The following is a 27,024-nucleotide window of genomic DNA, read 5'->3' as shown; positions in this document are numbered from 1 at the left end:
CAAGGCCAAGCTTACGGAGATGACAGCGTAAGCCCTGGGGGTAAGTGAGGGCCCAGGGTGGCTTCTAGGACTTGGGCCTCAGGAATGGAGGTGCTGTGAACTGATGTGGGGGGAGAGCTTTGTACTGTACCTGCTAAAGGGGGGGGGTCTGCTGAGTCCCAAGTCTGCAGCCTCTGCCGGCCAGATGCTTTGGCTGCAGAAGGTGAGGGAGGGCACAGGGACTTCTGGGAGCCCGGGGCTCTCTGAGAGCTCCCTAGAGCAGCTAGCTCTCCTGGAGACCGCAGTCTGGGATTAATGGTCTGGGACTGTGTTGAGTTGTGGTTTGGGGGCCATCTCTTAGAGGCCCCTTAGATCCTGAGAGCTGCTTCACTTTCTGGGGACTTGAGCTTGATGGCTGATGTCACCTGGATTCCACTGGCCTTTCATGTTTTCTTCTCGGTCCAAGTGTGAGCTGTTGCCTACTTATGGTTACACCTGCCATCTGACACTCCCCTCACCCCACATGCACATACCTGTGCACACAGGCACAACACAGCACACACATGTACACAGATACACACTGCAGACACGCACATACCACATGTCCCCAGGTACACACTACATCTACATGTACGTGCACAGACATACACCACACAGATGTGTATGGACTCACGCACAGATATATGCACATATGTGTACAAAGACACTAATACCACACATATCCACACAGGTACTACACACATATGTGTATACCTCACACATTCACAAACATGTTCAAGACACATACCACCTGCATGTACATAGGCACACACCCACAAAAATGTGCACAGGTGCGCTCGCGCACACACACACACACACACACATGCACCAGCTCGGACGTGTGCACACACTGCTTTGGGAGGCTGAGTCAACCTCTCAGGCTGAGGTCTCCAGGGTAGATGTTAAGCAGGCAGGGGACTGGCAGGTTTAGGAGAGATGCGGGGAGGCTGTGGGTTGCCTAGCAACGGCCCAGGTGGGGGGTGAAGTCAAAGGAGGGATGGGAAATGCTTTGGGGCTGCAGAGAGCCATCTGGAATGTACAAGCAGGAGTATTTCTCCAGGCGCCGGTGCATACAACTTTGGAAATTGTGTTTCCAATTCTGTGGGTGGAACCAGAAATCTAAAGGGTCAGGCTTTGTGATCTGACACCCTCCCCTTCGCCCCCACTCCTCACCCCACTTTGTTCTTTGCACTCTAATCGAGGCTGGCTATTTTAATGGGACCAATGAGTCTGCGTGTGCGTGTGTGTGTGTGTGTGTGTGTGTGTGTGAGCTTTTTTATTCCTTCTAATATGATAGATAAGCACTTTTTCACCTCATTCAATATTCTTCTATACTCATTTTAAGCATTCCTTTGTATGGATGGACTACAAATTATCTAATACATTTGCTATTGTTGGATATTTCAGTTGTTTTGAAAACGTGGTTTTTGCCAATTTGATCAACAATTGGGAGAACATTTGTACAAAGAGATCTATGTTTCTCTGAAGATTTTATTAGATTAAAAGCCTAAGAGTGACATTATTAAGTCCAAGGCACATTTATGGCTCCTGATATAAAATTGCGAAACTTCCCTCCAGAAAGAGGGAACAAGCAGCATCCACGGAGTCCCTACTATGTGTCCAGCCCTGGGGATTGGGGCGCCAGCAAGCCAGAGACCGTGCCCACTGCCAGGCACGCCAGCCCGGTGGGGATACAGGCTGATAACAGAAGCACACCTGTAAGGGCGCTGCTGTCAGGGCAGAAGACTAGCGTACGTGTGTCCTTCTGTGTCTGGCTTGGTTCACTGAGCATCACATCCTCGAAATTCCTCCACGTTGTTGCAAATGGCACGTTTGAGTTCACGTACTGCATGATCCCACCTGTATCAGAGATCTGAAAAGTCCAAGTCATGGAGGCGGGGAGTAGAGTGGTGGTTACCAGGGACGGGAGGGGCAGGCACTGCTGATCCGAGGGTGCAGTTTCCCTCCTGCAGAATGAAGATCCTGGAGAGCAGAGCTCCCCGTGGAGGAACGAGATGATCAATGGATGAATGAGTCTACTGGGCAGCATGGTACTTAGAGTTCACAATGCTGTGCTATGCAGTTTAAAACATTTCTTTTAATCCTCACTTGAGGATATTTTTCCATTTATCTTTAGACAGATTAGGAGGGAGGGAGGGAGAGAGAGAGAGGGAAACATCAATGCAAGAGAAACATCGACTAGTTGCCTCCCACGTGACCCCGACCAGGGTCAGGGACGAACCACAACCAAGGTATGAGCCCTTGGCCGGAATCGAACCTGGGTCTCATTGGTCCATCAGCCGACACTCTAACCGCTGAGTCAAACCGGCCAGGGCGCAATTAAAATTTTTATAGGGTAGCCCTGGCCGGTTTGGCTCAGCGGTTAGAGCATCGGCCTGTGGTCCAGAGAGATCCAGGTTTGGTTCCTGCTAAGGGCACGTACCTCGGTTGCAGTTTGTCCCCGGACCTGGTTGGGTTGTGTGGGTGGCAACCACTCGACGTGTCCCTTTCACGTCAATGTTTCTCTCTCTCTCTCTCCCTCCCTCCCTCCCACTCTACCTGAACAAAAAAAAAAAATGGAAAAATGTCCTTGGGTAAGGATTAAAAAAAATTTTTTTTATAGGGTAAATCTTGTATGAACTGTTCTTATCACGTACACACACATACACATACACAGAGGGAGGGGGCTAAAACTTTTGGAGGTGATGGCTATGTTTATGGTGATGTATACTTATTGTCATTCTCATCAGGATATATATAATAAATTGGTAGGTATAGCTTTTTATGGCAATCATACCTCAATAAAAATTTCATTTAAAAAGAGGCAAGGTGGAGCTAGGAATTGGCCTGTCAGGGTGGTGGTCAAGGCAGGCTTCCCGGAGGAGGTGACCTTGGGCTGAGCCCTGAGGGATGCACAGGAGAGCATGTTGGAGAGGAGGTAGGACCAGGTTACGCAGGACCTGGAGGTTCTGATGAGACGCTTGAACTTGGCCCTAAGAACATGGGTGTGTGGTTTCAGCAGGGGGCGTGTTATATGGGAGGGAAGGGGGTTCTCTAAGGCCAGAAGTGATGACTCTGGAGTGATGTTCCGGGCAAGGTCCTGACCCTTTCCTCCTTCCCACTCCAGGGCTCAAGATGACGGGCGCGGAGTGTGTGGAGGGCATGGCCTCGGGCCTGTACCAAGAGCTCTTTGCCGCTGTGGTTTCCCTCGTCAACAGGTAAGCGCAGCCACCGCTGGGCACAAGGTCAGCTTCTTTGCAGGTGCACGCGGCCCACGCATGCGCGGTAGCAGAGGAGGGCTTCTGAGCGGGAGAGCTGATGTTCTCGTGGCACGGCGCCAGGCTGGAACTCCTCCCGGCCACCCGCGGGCTGTGTGATGTTGGCAGATCAGTCCACCTCTCTGAGCTCCCCTTCTGCATTTGCAAAGTAGCTCTCTCCCCAGGGTCCCTGTGCCGATTCAGAGAAATACAGAAATTAAATAACTCTTCCTAATCATGATCCTAAAGGCCAACAATAAAAGCTAACGACTTGGGGGGCACCCACTAAGGGCCAGGGCCGGCACTAATAGTTTAACTCGCCTGCATCATGTAACATTCGGAACAGCCCATTGCACAGATGTGATAACTAAGACAGAGAGGTGGAGCTGGGGTGCACACGCAATGCTGTACATCCCCCTCGTACCTTCACGGGTCCCCGAATAACCCACCACAATGCTCCCATCCATTTATTTTTGTAAGATGTTCTGCTGGGAAGGGAAGGACCAGGGCCGGGTTTTGAGTGGGCCAGGATCCGTCTCTGAAATGTCTGCGGCTGCAGGCATCGGAACCTCCTTTCTGTCGTGATGAGCCAGCCCCCAGGCCGCCCTGGGAAATCCGGAAGCAATTCATTCCGGTTGGGAGGATCCAGAAGCCAGGCAAGCCCCGCCCCCTCTCTGAAGCAGGAGGCTCGATCAGACTCTGCCTTCCTGTTCGGGGGCTGGGCTGGCGGTAGCCACAGAGCAGCGGGTTCCCCAAGGCGCCAGGACACGGAACCCGCTCCCTGGCTTGCTCCTGGAAGAATTACCATTTGAGACCACGTGATACAGAAACCAAGGGACTGTGCTCGCTTAGAGCAAGGAGTCCTGGGGGCGGAAAATGAACTACTGCCCTGGCCCGTTTGGCCCAGTGTTTAGAGTGTTGGCTCATGGAACAAAGGGTTGCTGGTTCGACTCCCAGTCCAGGGTACGTACCTGGGTTGCAGGTTTGATCCCTGGTTAGATTTGGCCCTGGTTAGGGTTGTGCTGGAGGCAACCAATGGATGTGTCTCTCTCACATCTCTCTCTTTCTCACACCTCTCTCTCTCTCTCTCTCTCTCTCTCTCTCTCTCTCTCTCTCCCCCTTCCTCCTTCCCTCCCACTCTATCTAAAAAGCAGTGGAAAAATATGCTCAGGTGAGGGAGAAAATGATTTAAGAAATAAAGCAAATGAACTGCAGTCGGAGGAAACCGCCGCAGCCCATGGAGGACTGTGGCTTCATGGTTTTGTTCTTGGAGCCACAGCCATACAATGGGTGCATGGATGGGTGATTGGTGATAACAATACCTACAGCCCCCATTTATCAGCACCTCAGGTTAACTGACTCAATCTGTACCATCTCCTGTGGTGGCCGATCTCTGTGGCCCCCTTATGTAGATGGAAAACCTCGGCAAGGGACAGGGAAGAGCTAGGGTTCAAACGCAGGGCCCTTCAAAGGATGTGCTGGCCCTGCTATGATGGTAGCGGGTAGCCTTCATCCAGCTCTTACCAGGGCTGACCTCCTGTTCAGAGCTGTCCCGTCACCCCTCCCCCACAGCTCTCTGAGTTCAGCTCCATCATTAACTCTTTCATGGCTGGCTCAGAGAGGCCGGGCAACTTCCCCAAGACACAGGGCCCCTCAGTCGCAGAACGAGGGTTGGGGCCCACAGGTGACTGTCTCCTGAGTCCCTTAGCTCCTGCATTTTGATGTAAATCACACCTCCTCTGTCCACCCTGACAGATTCGTCAAGAGGATCCAAGGAGGTGATGGCATAAAGGAACTTTGTAAACTGAGGCACTGAACAAAACTGTTTTTCTATTGCCATGTGTCACTGAGAAAGAGAAGGAGGCTCTAGTCTTAACTTTGTAGCCACTGCACCATGTGGCCTGAAGCAAATCACTTCTCCACTTGGCCTGGTGGGGAGAACCTTTCCCGAAGGCCCGATGTATCCAGGCGGGGCCCCTGCCCAACCTGAACTCCTTTGATTGAAGCCATCCTACCATCACGTAATGCTGGGGAAACCCATGCTCAGAGAGGTTAATGAGTGTGCCCCAGGTCACACAACCTGTAAGTGGCGAGCCTGGTTTTTTTTATTTTTTTTTATCCTCACCCGAGGACATTTTTCCATTCTTTGTTCAGGTAGAGTGGGAGGGAGAGAGAGGAAGAGAGAGAAACATCGATGTGAAAGGGACACATTGAGTGGCTGCCACCCACACAACCCAACCAGGGCCGGGGACAAACTACAACCGAGGTACGTGCCCTTAGCGGGAACCGAACCCGGGTCTCTCTGGACCGCAGGCCGACGCTCTAACCGCTGAGCCAAACCGGCCAGGGCACGAGCCTGGTTTTGAAAATAGAGCTGCTGGATTTCCAAACCCACCCCGCCCGCTGCCTCAGCCTCTCCGTCCCTGTGGGGTGGGAGCAGGAGGCTTGGATCACTGGGCTCTAAGACGCCACGTCGCCTTGGGGCCTCCCCGCTCTCTCCCCAGATCCTTCTCCTCCCATCACCTCTCCATGGCCTCCATCATGGTGGTGGACGCGCCGGGCTTCCAGAACCCCCGGCACCAGGGCAGGGAGCGGGCGGCCACCTTCGAGGAGCTGTGCCACAACTACACCCAGGAGCGCTTGCAGCTGCTTTTCTACCGGCGCACCTTCGTCTCCACGCTGCAGCGGCTCCAGGAGGTACGCCGGCCGCAGGGGCCTCGCCGGGCGCAGGGCCGGTGTGAGGCTGGGCGGGGTGCTGCGCTGGTCCCTGGGAACCTCGGCTTCGTCCTGTTCGCTGATCGCTGAACAAAACCCAACTCCAGGCCAGGCTCCCAGGCCTCTGCCGCTCCCCCGTCTCCCTCTGCTCCCCAGCCTCCATCCATGGCCCCCTGCACCCTAAAGTCCAGAAACACCGAGGAAGCAGCACCTGCTAATGGCAAAATGTTGGAAATGACCATATTATTTTTCAGTAGATAATGGGTATTAAAATTATGGTCATGTTTTTGGTTGGAGCCCACACAGCAATAAATATAAAAGCATTAACATGGATAAACCTCAAAGGAAAGAACACTGAGAGACCTGGGTTCTGACTCTAACTCTGTCACTTACTGGCTGTGTGGCTTTAGGAAAGTCACTCACCCTCTCTGATCCTTGATTTTTTTCACATGGAAACTAGAAACACTACGTCTGTATCAGTTGCGGTTTGCCATAATAACAGGACCCAGTAAACTCCCTGAAAACATCGTGGCTTTAAATTAACCCCTTGTCATTGCTCACAAGTCCCTGGGCTGCCTGGGCAGCTCTTCTGGTCTTGGCTGGAAGAGTTCTTGTACCTGTGGTCACATGCTGGTCTGGAAGGTGGCTCTGACGGTCTTGGCAGGCTCTTTCCCGGAAGGAGGGAGAGGGACAGAGAAGCATCGATGTGAGAGAGACACATTGACTGGTTGCCTCCCGCACAACCTTGACCAGGGCCAGGGACAACCACAACCGAGGTACATGCCCTAGACCGGAATCGGACCTGTGACTCTTTGGTCTGTGGGCCGACGCTCTAACCACTGTGCCAAACCGGCCAGGGCAAATGGTTATTAGTTTAAAAACCAGAAAGTAAGAAGGATAAATGAGGAGGTAGAGAAATTGGTGCTACTGGTGCGCATATAAAATGGTGTGGCCACTACGGAAAACAGTATGGTGTTTTCTCAAAAAATCCGAAATAGAATTACTGCATTGTACAGCAATTGTACTTCTGGGTGACCACCCAAATGGACGGACAGCGGGTCTTGGAGAGGGCTTTGAACGCCTGTGGTCATCGCCGTGTTCACAGCGGCCAAGAGGCGGGAGCAGCCCACATGTTGCCGGTGACACCCCCATAAACAGGTGCGGTCTGTCTGTGCAGTGGGCTGTAGTTCAACCACACAAGTTAAAGACACTCCGACCCAGGCTACAGCATGCCGAGCCTTGAGGGCATTATGCTAAGTGCCGTAAGCTGGGCACAAAGGGACGAATACTGTATATTCCACTCCTATGACGTCCTCCGAGGAGGAAGTTCGGAACGACACAGAAGCGTGGTAGTTGCCAGAGGTTGGGGGGAGGACGGAGACCGGGAGTTATTGTGTTTCGGGAACAGAATTGTATTTTTGCGAGATGAAGAGAGTTCCTGAGATGGATGGTGAATGTATTTAATGCCACTGAACCCTACACTTAATACTGATCCAAATGAGCTCTGGCATGTTTGGCTCAGCGGTTAGAGCATCAGCCTGCGGTCCAGAGAGACCCGGGTTCGGTTCCCGCTAAGGGCACATACCTCAGTTGCAGTTTGGCCCTGGCCCTGGTTGGTCGTGAGGGTGGCAGCCACTCGATGTGTCCCTTTCACACCAATGTTTCTCTCTGTCTTCCTCTTTCTCCCTCCCACTCTATCTGAACAAAAAATGTAAAAAAATGTCCTCGGGTGAGGATAAAAAAAATAAAATCCAAATGGTAAATTTTGTGGTACGTATATTTTACCACAATTAAAAAGTAACTTGGAGAAAGGCGAAGGGGTGAGGTAAGTCCTCACTTCTCTCACCTGTTCCAGAGACCTCTGTCTGTTCGGCCCATGGGTGGCGCTAACGTTGGGTTTCTGTGACTTTCCAGGAAGGCCTCCCTGTGCAGTTTGACCTCCCAGAGCCGTCCCCGGGGCCCACGGTGGCTGTCGTGGATCAGAATCCCTCCCAGGTAACACGGGGCCCAGCAAACCCCGAGGGGCTCTTCAAGGGAAATACGTGCAGATTTGAGCCTTTAAGCTACTAGCCACGGATGCTCCCTGCGCCCCGAATCACCCAGCGGTTGTTAAACCACCAACGCCTGGGACGCGCCCCAGATTCTGTGTTGATCTGGGGTGTGGCCTGGGCAACGAATAGTTAATTCCCCTTGGGGTGGGACCTACCTCTGTTTTATGTCTGAGTTGCTGTCTTAGAAGACACTCATACCTGGGAGCCCGTGGTCAGAGCCAAGGGGATTGAGGACCAGTGCCCAGTGCCCAGTGGCCTCCAGCCATGTTCTCCTGGAAGGATCAGGTGTTCAGACCAAGGTGCTGTGCCCAGCAGGGACCGGGAGATTAGGGAGCACAGGGGGAACCTCGGATCCAGGCACCTGGCCACCCTCGGGGGAAGCCAGTCTTTAGTGTGGGGGCTACCTAAAGCTTCACCTCACTTTTCCACCCCGAGAACCCTCTTTGCTGACCCCAGACTTACTGCTCTGCTCAACCTTTGGCCGGAACTGCCCTGGACCTTTGCAGTTGGCTTACCAGATCAGGTCCAGTCCTGGTGACCTTGAGCATGTCATTTCACCCCTCAGTTTTGCCATCACCACAACGGGAACACCTTTTCCCCGGGGCTGTCATGGACGTCAGTGAGTTCATAACGCACCTGGCGGGGTGCTTGGCACGGGGGTGTCCTGCAGGTTGTATTTCGCCTGCCCTTCGAGAGCACCGCTGCCCTTCCCCACACTCCTGTGTCCAACCAGGCAGGGTGGCTTCTCCTGGCTCACACTGGGCTGCACCTGTCCCAGCAAGGCCCCCTTGTTTGTGGGCCCTGCCAGCCATTCACCTGCTTTTACATCTTGCGGGCACCTCTCTGGCTGGTTCCACCTGCCGGTCCCAAAGGAATGACCAAGGCAGCCAGGAGGGAAGGGCCACGGTGTCCCCAGAGTCTCAGGCAGTGGCTGGGAATGGATGCCTCCTGAGCATGGGCTGGCTGTCGATTTCGACCCCAGGAAAGGACAGGTGAGGGACAGGATGCCTGGGATCCAGTTGTAGTTCTGCCCCTGTGTCTCTCCATGTGACCCTGGCATCCCTTCTCTGTGGGCCCCTGAGGAGTGTGAACCAATATTTCTGAGTTAGGGTGGCCAGTGGTCCTGATATGCCAAGGACTTTGCTGGCATTGGCACTGAAATTCTCATGTCCTGGGAAGCCTCTCAGTCCCTGCCACCAAGGGACAGTGGGTCACCGTACATCACATTTCCTCCCTAACCACCTAGCCCCGCTATTGATCATGCAGACTCATCACGGCCCTCGGATAAGCTCCTCCCCTCCAGGCTCTCTGTTCACCGTGTGCGAAAGGACAGCATCGCCTAGATGATTTCTGAACCTCTGGGCTGGATTTACAAGTCCATGTCTGTGCTATTGAACCAAGTTCACCTTCTCCTATGAAACACCATTTGGACATTTTTATTTTTTCCCTTCAAGATTTTAGTTTAAAAAAGTAGAAAGACTGTGAAGAGGAAGTGATGAGGATGGAATAAGTTGTATCATGGTGGGCGTGCACAAACACACACACGTGTGTGTGCAGAAATGTGTCGTTTACACGGCACTTTCCTGGGTGAGATCCTTGCACAGCTCTCTGAGGAAGGTACTGCCAGCCTCCGCTTTACATGACACGAAACGAGACTCAGAGAGGTGTGGCGAGTTGCCCAAAGTCACACAGGAAGTGAGGACAGAGGGAGGATTCGGACTTTCTTGGAACTCAGAGGTTTTTATAGTTTTGCTGTTTCTACACTGAGAGTCTTGGGTGAACGGGAGCGTGGATCCAGGCTGGTACCTTTGCGTCGTGATGCCTGGGACTCAGATCCCCTGACTCCTCGAGGTGAAGCCCAGGACTGGCATCTGGGGGGGGATCAGGGCTCCTCAGTGTATCGTGGGTCTCCCGCCAGGTCCGCCTACCACCTGGAGGAGGTGCTGTGGATGCCAAGGGCCTTTTCTGGGTCCTGGACGAGGAGGTCCGGGTGGAGGGCTCTAGTGACAGCACGGTGCTTGAGCGTCTCTGTGCAGCCTTCGAGAAGAAAGGAGCCGGGACTGAAGGTAAGGAAGTCAGAAGGAGAAGGCGGTGAGTCCAGCCTGGGAGTTGGAACCTGTCCTTGTCAGCTGCAGAAAAGCCCTGATAAGGCCTGCAGAGGGCGGGGCCTGAGTGCAGAAATGTCTGTCTGTGTGTGCTTGTGTGTGTTTTCGTTCATTCATGTGTTCATTCATTTATGTAGCCAACAAATGCATTGAGCAGCTACTGTGTGCTGGGCCCTCTGCTATATAGTGGGGAACCAGCCTCGGGTGGCTCATAATTTCGGTTGAGGTCACTAAGGGAATGAGGGTTGGCAGAGAAGACGGTTGAGGATTCAGCCCTGCGATGTCCCAGTGTCAAGGGGCCAGGGACAAGGTAGGCGATCAGCAAAGGAGACCGAGGAGGAGTGGCCATGGAGGTGGGAGGGAAGCCAGGGGAAGGTGAACCGACCCAACTAAATGCTGCTGGGAGGTCCAGTGTGGGGTGGCCGACAATGGCCACGTGGAGGTCACTGGCGACAGAGATGAGTAATTTCAATGAAGCATTCGGGGTGAGTGTCTGATGGCAGTGGTTTGTGAGAATTGGGAGAAGAGCTGGGGAAAGACATAGGACAGTTGTCAGTGCTGCTGTCCACTGGGCTCAGGCCGGCGGGGCCTCCACCCCAGGGGGCCCAGCCGAGCTCCTGTCCCGGACATTCATGGAGCAGCTCGTTCCCATCTCAGGACAGGGTTTGCAAGCAGCAGCAGCTGAGGGACCCAGCTGTCCTTGGACCAGGCTCAGAGCACTAACACCCAGCTTCTTCCCAGAGAGCTGGGCTCCCAGAGGGCCTGGCCCGAGCCACCTTCCCTGCCAGGCGCAGGGTGGGCAGCACCTGGGGCCTGCGGGGCTTTTAGGGCCCATGAAAATGTCATTTCTGTTCAAAGCAGAAGGAAAAACAGAACTTTTAGGTCAAATGCAATGTTTTAATCTATATATGTTACGGGTTGAATGGTATCGTCCCCCCAGATTTACATGTCGATGTCCTCAGAATGTGACTATATAGAGAGCCAGGGTCTTTAAAGAGGTCGCTGAGTTTAGCTGAGGTCACAGGGGTGGGGCTTAATTGAGTGTGACTGGTGCCCTTTTGGGAAAAGATGAGGTCATAGACACCCACCGGAGGAAGACACAGAGAGAAGGTGGCCCTCTGCAAGCCAAGGAGACAGTGAAATCAAACCTGCTGCCACCTGACCTTGGGCTCCCAGCCTTCATAGCTGAGAACTTACGTGTCTGTCGGTCAGGCCGTGGTCCTTCATCCTGACGGCCCTAGGGAACAAGTACCGTGCACGCGTGTGTGATTAATATTGACCCTCACTGCAACCTGGTCATGACATAGAGTTATATTTATATATAACTATGTGTATATAATTATATAATTTATAAAATTTAATAATTTTTTTTATTATTTTTATTTTTTATTTTTTTTATCCTCATCCGAGGACATTTTTTCCATTTTTTTTGTTCAGGTAGAGCGGGAGGGAGAGAGAGGAAGAGAGAGAGAGAGAAACATCGATGTGAAAGGGACACATCGAGTGGCTGCCACCCGCACGACCAACCAGGGCCGGGGACAAACTGCAACCGAGGTACGTGCCCTTAGCGGGAACCGAACCCGGGTCTCTTGGGACCGCAGGCCGACGCTCTAACCGCTGAGCCAAAATTTAATAATTTTTAAATTATTAAAAATAATATAAGTATCAGGGGCCTGCCCGACTGCCTTGCGTAGAACAGTAAGCCCTACCCACCTGCACCCCGTTTAAGTTATTTAAGATGTAACTAGTGTTTTAAATGGAGGAAGGGCCCATGAAAGCAAAAGTCCCGAGCGCCCACCAAAGTCACAGGGCGACCCTGACTGCCCTCACCTGGGGGTCCCTGTGCTCGACTGGACCCTGGCAACCATCACCTCTGCTCTTTGAAGGTCCCCTCTGTTCTCTGAAGTCCGTCTGTCCCTTTGCCAGCGGTGAACGGGTGGCAGGGCAGAGGAATCTGCTGTCTGTGGAGCCCTGGTCAAGCCAGGCTTGGGGGCTCCTCTCCGCCGCACCTGCAGCGGGTGCCCGCAGCCTCGGGGAGACCCCGTGGTCTACTGGACCCAGCAGGTGCCCCGGACAGAGCTGGTGCTGCACCCAGCGGCCTTGCCCCGAAGGCCAGCCAGAGCCGCGACGCCTGTCCAGGCTGTGAACGTCGCCCCCTCTCCAGGGAACGGCTCCAGGGCTCAGGGGTGGTCTTTCGGGGTGTGGTGGGTGGAGGAGGAAGCACACCCAGAGGCGGAGGGAGCCAGGAGGCAGAGCTGTTAGAAGCTCACCCAGGCTTCAGTCCGCAGCGACCCGGGGGGGGGCCTGCTCCGTGACTCAGTCGCAGTGTGTGTGGCTTCCGGGAAGTCACCTCCAGGGGGCTGGTGTGAGGACGGAGAGCTCATGTGTGCCTTTGCAAGCAGCTTTGCTCCGTCCTCCTCCTCCAGCTCGCTGCTCAGAGCCGCCCGAGCCCTGTGTGAAGCTGTCCTCTCTGGTTCTGTCCTGTCACAGTGCTCGGTTATGTCCTTCAGGGCTCTGCCCAGGCTCGGGGATGCTTGGTTATGTATCGACTGACGTCTCGTGGTCCCCTGCCCTCCCTGTGAGACCCCAGGGTGCAGGACGCATGCCAGTCTGTTCTCTGCTGACGCCCTCGTGCGGGACCTAGCGAGGCCTCGGTGGAACCTGCCATGTCCCCTCCCCCGTCCTTGCTTGCTCTGTTCCAATCACACCACTCTCTCGGCTGCTCCTTCAACATTCCCACCTCAGGGTCCTCGCTTTGGCTGGTTCTGCTCCCTAGGATGCTCTCCATCACATTTCAGCATGACCCTGTCCCTCACCTCCTGCGGGTCTCAGGGGCCTGCCCGACTCCTTGTGTAGAACGATAAGCCCTACCCACCCGCACCCGCCTGTCCATCTTCCCCTGCTCCGCGGTAGCCGTCACCAGGGACATCAGGACTTGTCCTCACGGGAATGCCAGCCCCAGGAGGGCAGGGGCTGGGCTGGTTACCCCTGTTTTCACAGTAACGTGAGCAGCGCCGGCACGGTGCGGGGGGCAGTGACTCCTGGTTCAGACGAGATGCTGATGCCAAAACCCAATTGTCCAGAAAGACAATGTTTTCTGGATCTTGGCTTTTGGACAAAAAGATGGAAAGCAGGGTCAGAAGCAGAAAGCGTCCTGCGGGGCGTGGCTGGGACAGGAGGGGACTCGCTAGATCTGTGGCCCCTGTCCTTGTCCTGGAAGCCCGGTGGCGGTGCCCATCCCAGGCACCCCGCAGGGGGCTCTCAGTCCCCAGGGGAGAGACTGTTCCTTCTCGTCTTGGACCAGCTGCAACAGACACAGTAACGCAGGCATTTTGTTTAAAAAAACAACCACCTTTGCCTCTAGGGCCTGCTGCTGAGCTCCTGTTAATGAGAGCTGTCAAACAAGCAGAACAGGCCGGCTTTGGGCCCACCCAGTGCTCAGGGTCTATCGCTTCTCACCTGAGGTGCGTTTGCTGGGCAGTGGGCCCAGGGTGGGGCTGGGGACAGCCCTCATGGACCCTGGGCCCAGGGCACAGTCGGGCGACAGGTATCACATCACAGCCATAGGGTGGATGTAGGGAGCAGAGGGGCGAGGAGAAGCCCTCCCCCAGTCTGGGGCTGGTCCGGCTCCCAGGGAGCTGACGATGTGAAGATGGAGACAGGTGCAGGGCCAGGCTCCAGTGCAGGCATCTCCAGGGACTCCCGAGAGCCAAGGCTGCCCTTGGCGGAACAAGACTGCGGCGTGACACCAGCTTCCGGGAGGAAGGGGAGGGGGAGGGCGCAAGGAGGCCCAGATCCCCAGTGTGGTTTTCCAGATGGTTCCTAAGGAACATGTCACTGGGCCCCCCCGGGCAGAGACGGGCTCTGCGGCTGCCAGACCCGCACCCTCGTCCTGTGCGCTTGCGCCGCGCCACCTTAGCCACACCGTCCCAACTCTGAACCTCGCCGTCACTTCCAGAAACAGCCCAGCGACACTCGCATCACGGACCAGAGTGGGGACTGGAGGGCATCACGGGTGGCCGCATGTTTAGCAGAAGCCGGCTGGGGCTCAGCAAACACAAATGTCCTCTCTGCTCTCTTGCCCTGGTCCCCTCCCCACCAAATGCTGTTGGGGTCCTCATCGAGTCCAGCTCTGGGCTCTGCTGGGCAGGAGGGAGAATGGACACTGCCCCTGCCCTCAAGTCGCTCCCGTCCAGTGCAGACCCTGTAGCGTGTCCAGGGATGCAGACATGGGGCCAGAGCTGGGCTGCACTTCGTCACCTTGCTTTGTCTCCCACTGCAAGGTGACTGCTGAGGGCAGGGACCACACTGCTCCCAAGGGCTCAGGGGAAGCTCTTGATGCAACAATGTGTCACTTCACTAGAAACATTCTTTGCTGTTAACTTCAACTATCCAGAACGTGGGAGGGGGGAGCACAAGGGACCTCCAACGAGCCAAGCAGATGGCAGAATCCATGCCCCTCCCCCACCAGGCTCGCAGGCTGCACTTAATTTTGTACAGAATTCCAACAAATACAGATCCCTTGTTTTCTAGATCTCTGCAATATTGAGGTGACAAGTCAGGATTTGGGGGAGGGTCTCCAGACCCTGATATGTGTTGGCATCCGTTGATCATGGCGGGATGGGAAACGCAGAAAGATCATTCAGGATAGATATAAGCATTGAAACAATGTTATAGCTCCTGATAATAACTGGTCTGGGGTCATTACTCACCCTGAGAGTATCATTACAATTAGAGTGATAGATTAATGACCAGAAATTAATTCGTTCGTTCATTTGTTCGTTCGCTTATTCATTCCACAAGTGCACCCAGACTCCCTTCTTGTGCGGGCATGATGCCAAGCACTGGGCATGTGGAGATAAACCCACTGTGACTCCAGACCACCAGCGAAAGGTTCAGTGCAGGAAATGCTAGTGACACCCACCACTGCTCACCGAGTGACCACCATGTGCCAGGCACTTGTGTGTTATAGTACTTTACACCTGTTGTCTCCGTTGAGCCTTACGTACCCTGGTAGCCATGTTTCACAGGAGAAGAGATAGAGGCTGAGATTTTAGTGGCTCGGCCCCCGTCACACAGTAGTAAGTGGCAGAGTCAGGACTTGAACTCAGGTCTTCTCCAACTCCCAGCCCACTGTTTCCGCCTCTCAGTCTCTTACAGTGACGTCTGCCAGCACCTCCCAGAAGTAGGCTGTGCCTTTATTTGCTTGTTGGTATTCAAGACGATTTGAGGTGGCACACAAATATTTTCAAAATGTTTAATAATTATGTATTTCTTTTCATGCATATTAAAACATAGAGTTTGACGCCAAACCCGCAATATAATGCTTTTTTATAAATGGGTTTGTCTGTAAAAATGTGAGTCGGGTTAAGGGAAACATTAATAACAGCCCAGATGATACATAGGCATGGAAAAAAGTCATGAAGAGCGTACCGCTGATGGTGTTTGGGGAAAGCAGGCATTCAGGAGTAAGGCGTGTAAGGAGGAGGAAGGTCCATGTTGGAAATAGTGCTGACAGATGCACAAGGCAGGAGACATGTGGGTCCCCGGAACTACCCAGACACCTAGTAAAATGGAGAAAGTGTGTTCTCAGGGATGCCGAGTGATTGCACCATCCCCGCTGGGCCCAGCACTCAGGCGCTGTCTGCTTTCAGGCACCTCTGCCCTCCGGCCCTGTGAACAGCCCCTCCAGTGTGAGATCGCCCACCAGCGAGGACAGGACCCCGTGCGCTACGACCTCACCGGCTGGCTGCACAGGGCCAAGCCCAACCTCTCCGCCCTGGACGCCGCCCAGGTCCTGCAGCACTCGAAAAGGTGAGTCTGGCCAGGGCTGGGGACAGGTCAGGGCCCCCGGAGGCGCTGCGGTTCCTTCCCTGCCAGGGCCGTGCAGCCGTAATGACCCAGCGAGAGCCAGGGCTGATCCGGAACCGTCCCCAGTGACACGAGAAACCGTAACTCAGATCGGAGCAGTACGATGTGTCCCCGGGGCCTGAGCGAGTTCAGCCGAGGCGAAGAGGAACAAAAGCTCAGAAGCGGTGACTTCTCATTTTGGCGTTTTGCCTTTCATTAAGTGTCTGAGCGACGATGTGACTGGAACAACTTTTATGGACATCTGTGAACTAGGGGGTCGTAAAACCGAAGTGATAATGTTTTGTGGCATTAAAAAGGAAGCTCCCTGCCTTCCCTGCTGGCTCTGTTCAGAAGGGCTGGCGGAGGCTGGCAGTCGTCACACCGCCTTGGTTCAGAGTCCCTGGGAAATGTCTGTGCGGAGCACGTGGGCGCACAGGTGCCTCCCAAGTCCAGTGCTGGAACCCTGCGGGGGCAGAGCTTGGAGACAGGAAGAGAAGCTGAGGCCACCAGGGAGGTGCTGGGGGTGTGCGGGCAGGCGAGGGGCCTTCACTGACCACTCACTCTGTGCCAGGCATCAGGACAAGCACTTCCTACGTATCTTATAAATCCTTACAGCAGCTCTGTATCCTTAGCCCCATTTTACAGATGATGTAACTGAGGCCCCAGGAACTGAAATGGCTCACTTCTGATCACACAGCCAAATGGTGGCAGAGCCGACATACGGCTTGGCTACGTGGTCCTTGGAGCAGTGTTCAGGACGTATGGCCGGAGTTGACTAGAGACCCGTGTGCAGAAGGCTCAGGCCACACAGACCCAGAAAACGATCCAGCGGGGGATGGGCCGTAGGAAGGTTAGCAAGCACCCAGAGGACTGTGTGAGGAAAGCCACACAGTCCGAGCCCTGGCCCTTATCACCTGGGTGACTGTGAGCACTGTCCCGCCCCTGGGTGTTCTGTCGGTTTGTTTTGCTCTCTGCACCATGAGATGCGCATGTTGGACAAGACTCCGAGACCCGGGGGATGCTGCACAGCTCTGCCCTGACGGCCTGTCCGGGGGCCCGGCTCTCACCCCGGCCCTCGGCACACAGCTCGTGTCGCGTGAATTCCCGTCCTGCTCGGGGTCCCGTGGCTCAGGCGGGTGAGGGGTGTGGGGCTAGGAAAGGGTGAGGCAGACCTCTGCGGGCCAGATGGGCTGGCGAGCACGGGGCGTTCTGGGGGAAGGAACGGCGTGTGCGAGCCGCAGCTCAGGGGGGACGAGCAGGGCCAGGCGGGAGCCGGTCCCACTGGGAGTTCCGCCCGCTTGGGAGCCGAGCAGTGATTTCCGAGAGCAAGCGCTGCTTTTCCGCCGCACGTTCGCAGCCGAGCGCGGCAGACTCGGGCCTGCTCGCTGAGCATTCTGACTCCTGAGCCGCCCAGTCTCTCCGGCGTGGTCTCGCGGACTCGCTGTTGACCAGGTCCCAGGACGTCCTCGGCCACTCTCAAGTGGTGGACAAACACTTCTACCTTCTGTACTAGAACCCGAAGCCCAAAAAGGACACGTGACTCGCCCAAGGTCACAGAGTAAATTGAAGGCCAGAGGTCGGGTCTCCCAACCCCTGGGACAGTCCCTGCGAAGGGATCTGGACGATGGGTGCACGTCCTCTCCCTGCAGCAGGGTGTGCTTCTCATGTGCCCGGGGCCCTGCCCTGTCCCCTCAGGGCTCCTGCTTCTAGGGGCTCCCCTGGCACTCTCCCTAGATTTTTATTTCAAGGAGAGTATATTCGAGCCATTGTTAGTCTTCTGCTGGGTCAGGCACTTGACCACTTTAAGCAGCTTTGGGGCCTTTGAGACACATTTGCTCCATGGTTCGTGAAGTTGGCTTAGGCGCAGAGGGAGGTGGAGAGCAGGTCTCCCTCCCCGGCCTGGGGCTGGGGGTGGCCTGGGCTGGGAGCTAAGGAAGATGCCAGCAGCTTCTGGTGGAGGGGTGGGGCCGGCGGGACCTGAGAGGCACGGGGCTTCCTCTGGGTCCCAGCACCATCGTTGGGCACAGCAGGGTCTGCCCAGCCTTCTCGATCCTCCTCTCCCCACAGAAGCAGGCAGGCCAGCTCAGGTTGATCCGAGCAGACCCGTAAGGGGCCCTGGCCTTTGCCTACGACCTCGGAACCTGTGCAGCACGGGAGGGCCCAGGGAAGGCACTGACCACCACTCGGCGGCAGGCTGGACTTTTCATTGACGGGCCCCGAAACGTTCTGTCCAGCCTTGAGCCCTCGCCTCGTGCGGGAGACACAGAGAACACCTCCTCTGTGCTGCACTCGCTCTGGGGACCACAGAGAGGCTTCTGCCCTCTGAGACTTCCCGCAGGCATGTAAGTGACAGGAACACCCAGTAGCAGGAGAGATGCTCTCAGGTCGGGGAGGAGAGGGGCATAGAGGACGGAGCTGGCATTTGTCACGAGGCAAAGACTCGTCGGGCAGAAAAGGACAGTAGCCAGCGTGTGGGCTTTGCCGAGAGGGTTCAGGACGAGATCAGCAGGACGCAAGGCGGACCGTTTTCCGGGGAAGCCCTAAAGGCCCTCTCTCCCCTCGTCCCTGCCAGGGCGGAGCTGAGGAGCCTGTTCCAGGCCCGGGCCAAGCTGGCCCCCGTGTGCCGTGCCCTGGCAGGCCTGGAGGGCACCTCCCAGCAGGCGCTGCAGAGGAACTGCGTGCTGAGGAGGGCCTTTGCCAGCAGCTTTGCCGCGGCGAAGAGGAGAGCCCCGTGCTCCCAGGTCAAGCTGCAGATGGTGAGTGGGTGCCCTGTCCCCTCCTCTGGGACGGGGGTCTACCTCCAGCAGCCCTGAGCTCCCAGGGACCCTGAAGGAGCGGGCAGTGCCCTGAGCTCCACAGAGGAGGAGAAGGGGATTCAGAGCAGCAGAGAAACAGCCACAGGCCCACCGCTGGGAGGTGACGGGCCACGTCTGAGGTCAGAGCCTCGGCTGCTTGGTGTTGACCTGAGTGGCTTCAGGAAGTTTGCCGGAACCTCGGTTGTCCTCGTGACCAAGGTGGCGAATGTCGCAGCCAGACGGATGCCTGCCTTCCTCCTCTCCCAGAGGCCTACGTTCTCGCCACCGGCTTTCCATGGGAGGAGGCAGCGGCCGCAGCGCTGGGTGGACCTGTCACTAGATACATCCATCCGCTCAGATGAGACCATTTGACTGGGCCATGGTCAGGCCGAGCCTGAGGGTGGGACGTGGGCAGGGCACGCTTTGGAAGAACTCATAGCATATTATATTGAAATAGCCCACGGACTAGGTCCCGGGTTCTAGTCCATCTCTCCTCCTAATGGTGTGTATGAGCTTGGGCCACTCACTTGCCCGCTCCATGCCTCAGTTTCCCTACCTGTTGTAACAAGGGTTGTTACGAAGGCTCCTTATTTTTCATGGCTACAAATCAGGCCGTAGGTAGGAGGTCTTTGGTGTAGGACAGAGGAGCCCCACGAAAAGCCCAGGCCAGGCTGAATGTATGTTTGGGGAATGTCCTGACCCCCGTCCGTCTCACCCCGAGACAGCTGGCCCTGACCCCCTCTCCTCTCGGCCCTAGGATGCGTTGTCCAGTGTGATCAGGAGATCCCAGTTACACTTCATCCACTGCCTGGTGCCGAGCCTCACGGTGGAGAGCAAGGGTGGGAAGGGGGCTCCGACTCCCCCTCAGCCCGATGGGGACAAGCCCGGAGCAGGCGGGCCCCTGCCCGTGGACATCCCAGCACTGCGGGTCCAGCTGTCAGGCTCCTACATCCTGGAGGCTCTGCGTCTGCACAGGACAGGTAAGAGCCGCCGGGGAGTGAGTGCCTGGTCTCTGACCCTGGGACGTGCCCGCCAGCCAGGGGCACCCAGGGGACGAGAGCACCAACGATGTGCCAGGAGCTTTCTGTTGACTCTACCCAGCGGCCCTGGAGGGGGAAGCGATGGTCACCCCCATTTACAGATGAGGAGATAGAAGCTCAGAGAGGTAAAGCGACTTGCTTTAGGTCACACAGCTGGGACATGGCAGAGCCTGGATTTGGACCTAGGTCCCTTTAAATCCAAAGCCCATCTTATTTCTTGAAATCGTTGAGTTCTGCGAGGCTAGGGCTGTGTCTTACTCGTCTTCCTTGCGGCTGCTTTGGGAAGGAGAGCGGGATCCCCCAGTGAGGAATGCTTTGGTTACGATGCTCCGCCTGGTTTGAGATCAGTGTGGACACAGGTGACAGTCACGTGACGTGACCAGGCATTCAGGAGGTACCTGGGTGCCAGAGGAGGAAGCTCTGCTCTCATTGGGGGGACTGGGAAAACTTCCTGCAGGAGGGCACATCTTGGTTGAAACAAAACAAGCGGCTCCGCTCAGGGGAGGGGAGCGTTGGCAGAGGAGCGAGCATATGCAAAGGCAGGGAGGCTGCCCAGCCAGGGTTTACAGGGCTTCCAAGTGGGCGAGGGACTCGTGGGAGATGGGGCGGGTGGATCCATCGGGGAAGGCTGTGACCTCGGTCTTTGGAAGTTTGGTTGTCTCCAGGTCCAGCTGAGGAGATGACAGGGTGGCAGGGGGGACGAGGGGGCTTTAATCAGAGGGCTGAAGTCGTGAAGTCTTACTTTAGGAAGCAAACACGCCCCTGAAGTTCCCACCACTGGCTCATCTTAGGAGCCGAGTTGGCTCTGAATCCTTCTGCTTCTTTTCCGCCTCTCAGACGCCAGAGGCCAGCACATGGATCCCTGTCCCTGCCAGTTAGAGATGCCTCCGGCGCAGGCATCCTCCCTGCAGAAGATGGGGTGGCGGGGGCTGGTGGGGAGCCGAGGTGGACCCCCATTTGTTTAATGTCTCTGTGGTCACTGACACCCCAGTTAGTGGCCGCTGCCCCCATTTATTCCCACCGCGTTAATAATGGAATCCTGGGCACGAGGTATTTGATGGAGCAGCTGGGAGCAGCTGGAAGCAAAGATGAGACCCTCAGTCCCCTGAGCATCTCATTGATTTTCTCTCCTGCCTACATGACCACAGGCGGAGGGAGACAGATAATGTCACGAGATGGGCACAGCTGGGGGCTGATCGATTCTGCCTGGCTGGCTGGCAGGGGGCGCTGGGCCTTCGCAGGAGCCCTCGACTGCCTGCTAGGGCCCTCGTGTGCATGCTCGGGTCAGCTGTCCCTTCCTCAGGCCTCATGTCCTGACTGCGGTGTCTGTCCTCTGCATTCTCATATGCATGCTATTTATCGAGTATGTACATTTTTCTCACCAATTACTAGCCACCTAACCACTGGCTAGTATATAGTAGATGCTCATTAAGTATTCTGTGTCATTGCCCAGCCAGTGTGGCTCAGTGGTTGAGCGTCGACCCATGCACCAAGAGGTCGCTGGTTTGATTCCGGTCAGGACACATGCCCAGGTTGTGGGCCTGATCCCCCTCTCTCCCTCTCCCTTCCTCTCTTTATAAAATCTATAAAAACATTTAAAAAATAATTTAAAATGTTCTGTGTCGTACGTCCTGGAGGGCACAGCTCAGATCCTGGAGGCAGTCGGCCAGGGCTTGCCTGTGGCTAACACCAGCACGTCCCAAGATGCACCTCCTGTTTTCCCTCCCGTAAGAGCTCGGGTCCAGCGTGCAGGGTTTGATGGGTGAATGAAGCACTTAGAAAACCGCCTGGATGTGGGCAGGTACTCAGGACACATGAGCCTCTTTTGCTGTAATCATCATTAGATGCAATCCTTATAGCGACCCTGTGATAACAGATGTTGTCATCTGACACATGAAGGAACTGAGTCCCTAAGACATAGGCTCTTTTGTCTCTGGTCAGAGGGCTAATTAGGGCAGAAATGGGATGTGAACCCAGCTAAGTCTGACCCAAAAGGGTAGGCTTGTAACCTCCCAGCACCGCCCATCTCTGTTCAGTCAGCATCCTTTGAACCCAACTGGAGACCCTCTTCCTCTTCCTCCGGGAAGGCTTCTTGGATTCACCGCCTGCAGGCTGCCGCTCTTCCTCGTGGTTTATGCACTGGGCTTACTGTGGCGCGAAGTCTCAGGGGCGGCGTGAGATGCGAGGGGTTTGTTTGTCTGTTCTATGGAGCCACAGAGGCTCTACCCTGCTCCTTGTACCAGAAAGAAGTCTAAACCTCAAGGTTTGGAATCAGAGTTCGAGTTCCTTTGGCTCCCAGTCTCTGCTCGTCTTTGACCCGTTATGGTCTACTCTCCACTGGCTTGGTTATTGTCGTCTGGGTTTGAATCTGAGCTGTGCGGCTTTGGGCTAGGGGACGACTGGGCCTCAGTTTCCACATCTGGGAAGCAGATATAATAATGTACGGCCCAGAGTGTCTGTAGCATAAGAGGGTTGTCATCCCGGTGTACTGGACACACCGTGCTCAGTGAATGTGGCTGTTGCTGTGACTATGGACCTAACCTGAGGGTTCCCAGCTCCACCTGCCTCGGCCTAGAGCCCCTTCCACACAAATCCTCTGGAAAACTCTTCCAGCTCCGTCACAGGCCAGCTCTCCAGGTGCCTCCTCCCCGCGTCCACGCAGAGGAAGAGTGCAGCCGTGTCCATCCCACATGGTGGATTTACAGGGACTCTTAGGTCCGGTCCGGTGTGGCCTTTCTGCACGAGTCTGAGGGCGATCATAAGTATTAGGCATCAGAAATGTTTTCCATGGCCCAGCAGGCTTGGGAAAACTCTGGGTCAAGCAGAGCTCATCGGGTGTCTTCTTTGCAGAGGTCCCCAGAGCCCTTGACACCGATGCTGGCCCCCATTGTGGCCTCCCAAGAGGTGGATGAGAGCGGCTTCTTCAAGCCGGCCGTGGCGCGTTTTATGAGTTTGTTCTGCAGAGACGTTCGGGAAACGCGGGTTGAACCCCATCTGTTAAGTTAGTGAGTGGGGAAACAGAGGCCCCGAGAAATGAGTCCACATAGCAAGTGAGTAGCCAGGCTGGGCGCCGGGCCCTGGGCCGGTCATCTCACCTGGACTCCTGTTCTCCTGCCTGCCCCACCCAGGCTACGCTGACCACCTGGGGCTCACGCACTTCCGCCGGCGGTTCCAGGTGCTGGACCCCCTGCTCGCGAAGAAGCTCATGCCGGCCGCCGAGGGAATAGACGAGAGGAAGGTATGTGGAGACGGGTGGAGGGCCGGGCGCTGGCCCTGGGGGTTTCTGCTCCACAGGGGACGAGGGGAGGACGCTCAGCCAGCTGGGATCTGAGGGCTGGGGGCAAAGACGAGGGTGGTGGAACTGCGGCCCAGATCCATGCTCGGGACTGCACCCCGGCCTTGTCCCTGAGGACACCACCCATCCCAGACGGCCCTTCTGAGTCCCTCCCTGAGGAAGTGCAGGCAAAGAATCGGCCACCATTTCCCAAGGTTGTTCGGCCCAGCACTAGCACCCTGAGATCGTCTCCGAGAAGAGGGCTTCACTGCCAAAATAGTTCGGAAAGCATTTCATGCTAGAGCCCCCATGTTAAAGAATTAGAGTGAACCATCCGCCTCGGGGCCTTTGCACCAGCTGTTTTCTCTGCCTGGAACACTCATTCCGCCAGCCTTTGTCTGGCCAGGGTCAACTTGCTGTGCCGATCCTGGCTCAGGTGTTACTCTCCCTCACGTCACCTCGTTTTGTTTATTTATTAATTTTAAGAATGCTGGTATTTTTTTTTTTGGTCTTTATTGATTTTTAGAGAGAAAGGAAGGGAGAGGGAGAGAGATAGAAACATTGATGAGAGAGAACATCGACTGGCCGCCTCCTGCATGTCCCCCACTGGAGACCGGGCCCACAGCCTGGGCATGTGCCCTGACCAGGAATAGAACCGGCGACCTCTTGGTGCATGGGTCGACACTCAACCACTGAGCCACACTGGCCGAGGACAGCCCATTTTAGAAGCCACTAACCACTGTTTAAAAAAATCAGTCTTTGTTTGGGGTTCCTTATCCTTTGTTACCCAGCCCCCCAACTTGATCTCTGCTCAGAGCATCAGGAATGGAGCCATCACAAGGGTCCTGGGCTCCTCTGCAGTCGCGAACGCAGCGAAGGGGTGTGGGGGGCTTTCGGCGGTGGCGGTGGGTGTAGCATATGGAAGTGTTTCTATTCTGAACGACTCAGCAGTTCTCTGTTGTCGCCAAAGCGAAACCACCTCCACGCACACTCTGGAGGCCACGGAAAAGTGGAAAATTACAAACAGAATGGACTTGGTGGGAAGTTTTCGCTGTTCCTTATTCTTTTTTCATTTGCTCACAGATTTCATTTGCTGTGGCACCGGATTTTGGTAGCGATGAAAGGGAACAGCATCCTTCCTCTTACGAGAAAGCCAATACATATTCATTGGCCAGGCAACATGATAGGCCATGAATTATGCATGAACATGTGCTCGGGTGGGCAAACTGTCAGCCTGTGTGTGTAAAGCAGTTGAGACCTCAGGATTGCAGAAGACAAGTGTGACAGCCAGAAAAGGTCATTGTTGTCATTGGACGCTAGAGGGCAGCAGAGGGAATTCATCGTCTGGGTGCACAATGGGCCTGGGTGAGGTCCCTGTGGGCCCAACATGTAGCACCTAACCATTGGCTTTTCACACAGGACTGGTTCCCAGTGACGTGCTCTCATCTGCTGGGCACTCACTTGATATTCTGTGTCCCCAAAGCAAGTGCCTTTTACCACATGTGCCCCAGGTCTTATCACAACGTGTCAGGCACAGTGTGAGAAGGTTACGGATCCTTGACCAGGAAACAGCCCTCAAAAGATGACGCCTCCCCACTCTGGGAGTTGTCCCCATTTCACAGCAGTGGCAACTGAGGCTGTCACCCCCCTGGCCGGGTAGTGGCTCTGAACGCAGGCTCTCAGGTTCCTCACACAGGGCTCTTTACGTTTTATTGTGGCAAAGTACACAGCATCAATTGGCCATCTTAAGTTGGGCATCTTTAAGTTTACGGACCAGTGGTTTTAAGAACGTTCATATTGTTTTGTTTTTTATCCTCACCCGAGGACATTTTTGCATTTTTTCAGATAGAACAGGAGGGAGAAGGGAGGAAGAGACAGAGAGAAACATTGATGTGAGAGAGACACATCGACTGGTTGCCACCCACACGACCCCAACTAGGGCCGGAGACAAACTGCAACCGAGGTACGTGCCGTTAGTAAGAACCGAACCTGGGACCCTCTGGTCCGCAGGCCGACGCTCTAACTGCTGAGCCAAACCGGCCAGGGCAGAATGTTCATATTGTTGTGCAGCCGTCACCTCCATCCACCTCCAGAATTCGTTTATCCTGAGACTGCGGCTCTGTCCCCGTTGAGCACTGACTCCCCGCCTAGCAACCAGTGCTCTGCTTTCTGCCTCTGAATCCAGCTCCTCTAGGGACCTCGGATAAGGAACCGGACAGTATTTGTCTTTCTGTGACTGGTCAGTTTCACCTGCATGATGCCCTGAAGGCCATCCCTGTTGTAGCCTGTGTCAGAATGTCCTTCCTTCTGAGGGCTGAATAATATTCCCTGGTGTGGACAGACCACGGCCATCCATCTGCCAGTGGACACTTGGGTTGCTTCCACCAGGTGGTTATTGTGGATAACACCAGTTTGAACGGGGGTGTACACGTATCTGCTGGAGTCCCTGTTTTAATTCTTTTGGGTAGATGCCCAGAAGCAGAATGTCTGGGCCATATTGTCGTCCTCTATTTACTTTTTTGAGGAACCTCCAGACTGTTTCCCACAGCGGCTGTACCACTTTATCTTTCCACCAGCGATGCACAGGACTTCCGGTTCTCCACGTCCTTCCCCATACTTACTTCCTATTGTTTGTTTGTTTTTTTATAAAGGAGTAAATGCTATTCTTTTTTCTTTATTGATTTTAGAGAGGGAGGAAGGAAGAGAGAGAGAGAGAGAGAGAAAAACACCGATGAGAGAGAACACTGATTGGCCGCCTCCTGCATGCCCCCCACTGGGGATCAGGCCCACAACCTGGGCATGTGCCCTGACCGGGAATCGAACCGGCGACCTCTCGGTGCATGGGTCAACGCTCAACCACTGAGCCACGCCGGCCGGGCTTTCCTGTTTGTTTACAGTAGCCATGCTAACGGATGTGAGGTGGCATCTTATTGCGGTTTCCCTGCACCTTTCCCTGTGGCGACAGCAGCAGTTTTCATGCTCACCCCAGACTTTTGAAGGGAAGCTCTGTGAGGACCAGCCGTGTCCGGTGAGGTTCTCCGCAGAATGTGCCACCGTGATGTTAATTTGCTATGATGATTAATTCCACCCAACTTGAGCCAAGTGCCTACTTTGCACCTGGCCCTGTGCAAGGTGCCCGAGATACAGGGATGAACAGAACACAGTCTCACTGGGGCAGAAACACTAACACAAGCAATTTCTGCACAGAGGCTGTGGGACGCCGCAGGGAACGCTCCTAACGCGTTCGGTGTTTTTGGCAGGCATGAGGGTGGGGCGCCCGGGAAGGCACCGCAGAGCAGTGGTGACTGAGTCAAACCTAGAACCTGGCGGGATTGTTCGGAGGAATCAGGGGAGGGGCGTGCTCACTGGGTACCGCTGTGCAAAGACCTGGAGCTGTGATGTCGCACGGCTGGCTTAGCGTAGCTTGAGCATGAAAGGTGCCACGTGTCAAGAAGGGGGCTGAAGATGTTGGCAGGGGCCAGACCATGGGTCTGCGTTAGCAGGGCTACATTTTCCTCAGCGATCCAGGTCGAGAAGAACATGCTTCAGCGATCTGGGCAGTTCAGAGAGCGTAGCTGTTCCGGAGGATGCAGGGCGAGGAAGGCATCACTCGGGAAACCTGGACCATTGCCCCAGATTCCAGCAACCGGCCGGTGGACGAGGATCCCGCGAATACGCGGCCAAGTGAAATCACTGATGTTTCACCCGACAAGTGACAATTTCTAAGAGTAATGTGAACGAGGATAATAATAATAGTAATTAAGTACGAAGCCACGTACAAAGTCATGTTCACAGAGTCTCAGTTATTCATCCCAACAGCGGTACGGCCTGGGTGGGGAATAGTATCACCGTTTCGCAGGGGAGGAGAACGAGGGTCAGAAGGGTAGTCAACACCTGTGGCCACTTGCTCCACCCTTCG

General features: G+C 55.2%; 1 protein-coding gene across 1 annotated transcript in view; it reads left to right on the top strand.

Moving 5' to 3' along the window:
• Positions 1–27,024, top strand: part of MYO18B (myosin XVIIIB) — a gene marked incomplete at its 5' end in the record, with an annotated part of 230,771 nt that overhangs the window by 64,076 nt on the left and 139,671 nt on the right. The window contains 8 exons of the mRNA XM_036277288.1: positions 3,146–3,236; positions 5,780–5,972; positions 7,905–7,985; positions 9,960–10,107; positions 15,801–15,960; positions 18,569–18,752; positions 19,549–19,771; positions 22,960–23,069. Of these exons, the coding sequence (XP_036133181.1) occupies positions 3,146–3,236; positions 5,780–5,972; positions 7,905–7,985; positions 9,960–10,107; positions 15,801–15,960; positions 18,569–18,752; positions 19,549–19,771; positions 22,960–23,069 (1,190 nt within the window). The remainder of the gene's footprint in view (positions 1–3,145; positions 3,237–5,779; positions 5,973–7,904; positions 7,986–9,959; positions 10,108–15,800; positions 15,961–18,568; positions 18,753–19,548; positions 19,772–22,959; positions 23,070–27,024) is intronic.

The sequence above is a fragment of the Molossus molossus genome, unplaced genomic scaffold, assembly GCF_014108415.1.
Source record: "Molossus molossus isolate mMolMol1 unplaced genomic scaffold, mMolMol1.p scaffold_m16_p_22, whole genome shotgun sequence".
NCBI classification, from domain to species: Eukaryota; Metazoa; Chordata; class Mammalia; order Chiroptera; family Molossidae; genus Molossus; species Molossus molossus.
This window is presented reverse-complemented; position numbering and strand designations above follow the sequence as displayed.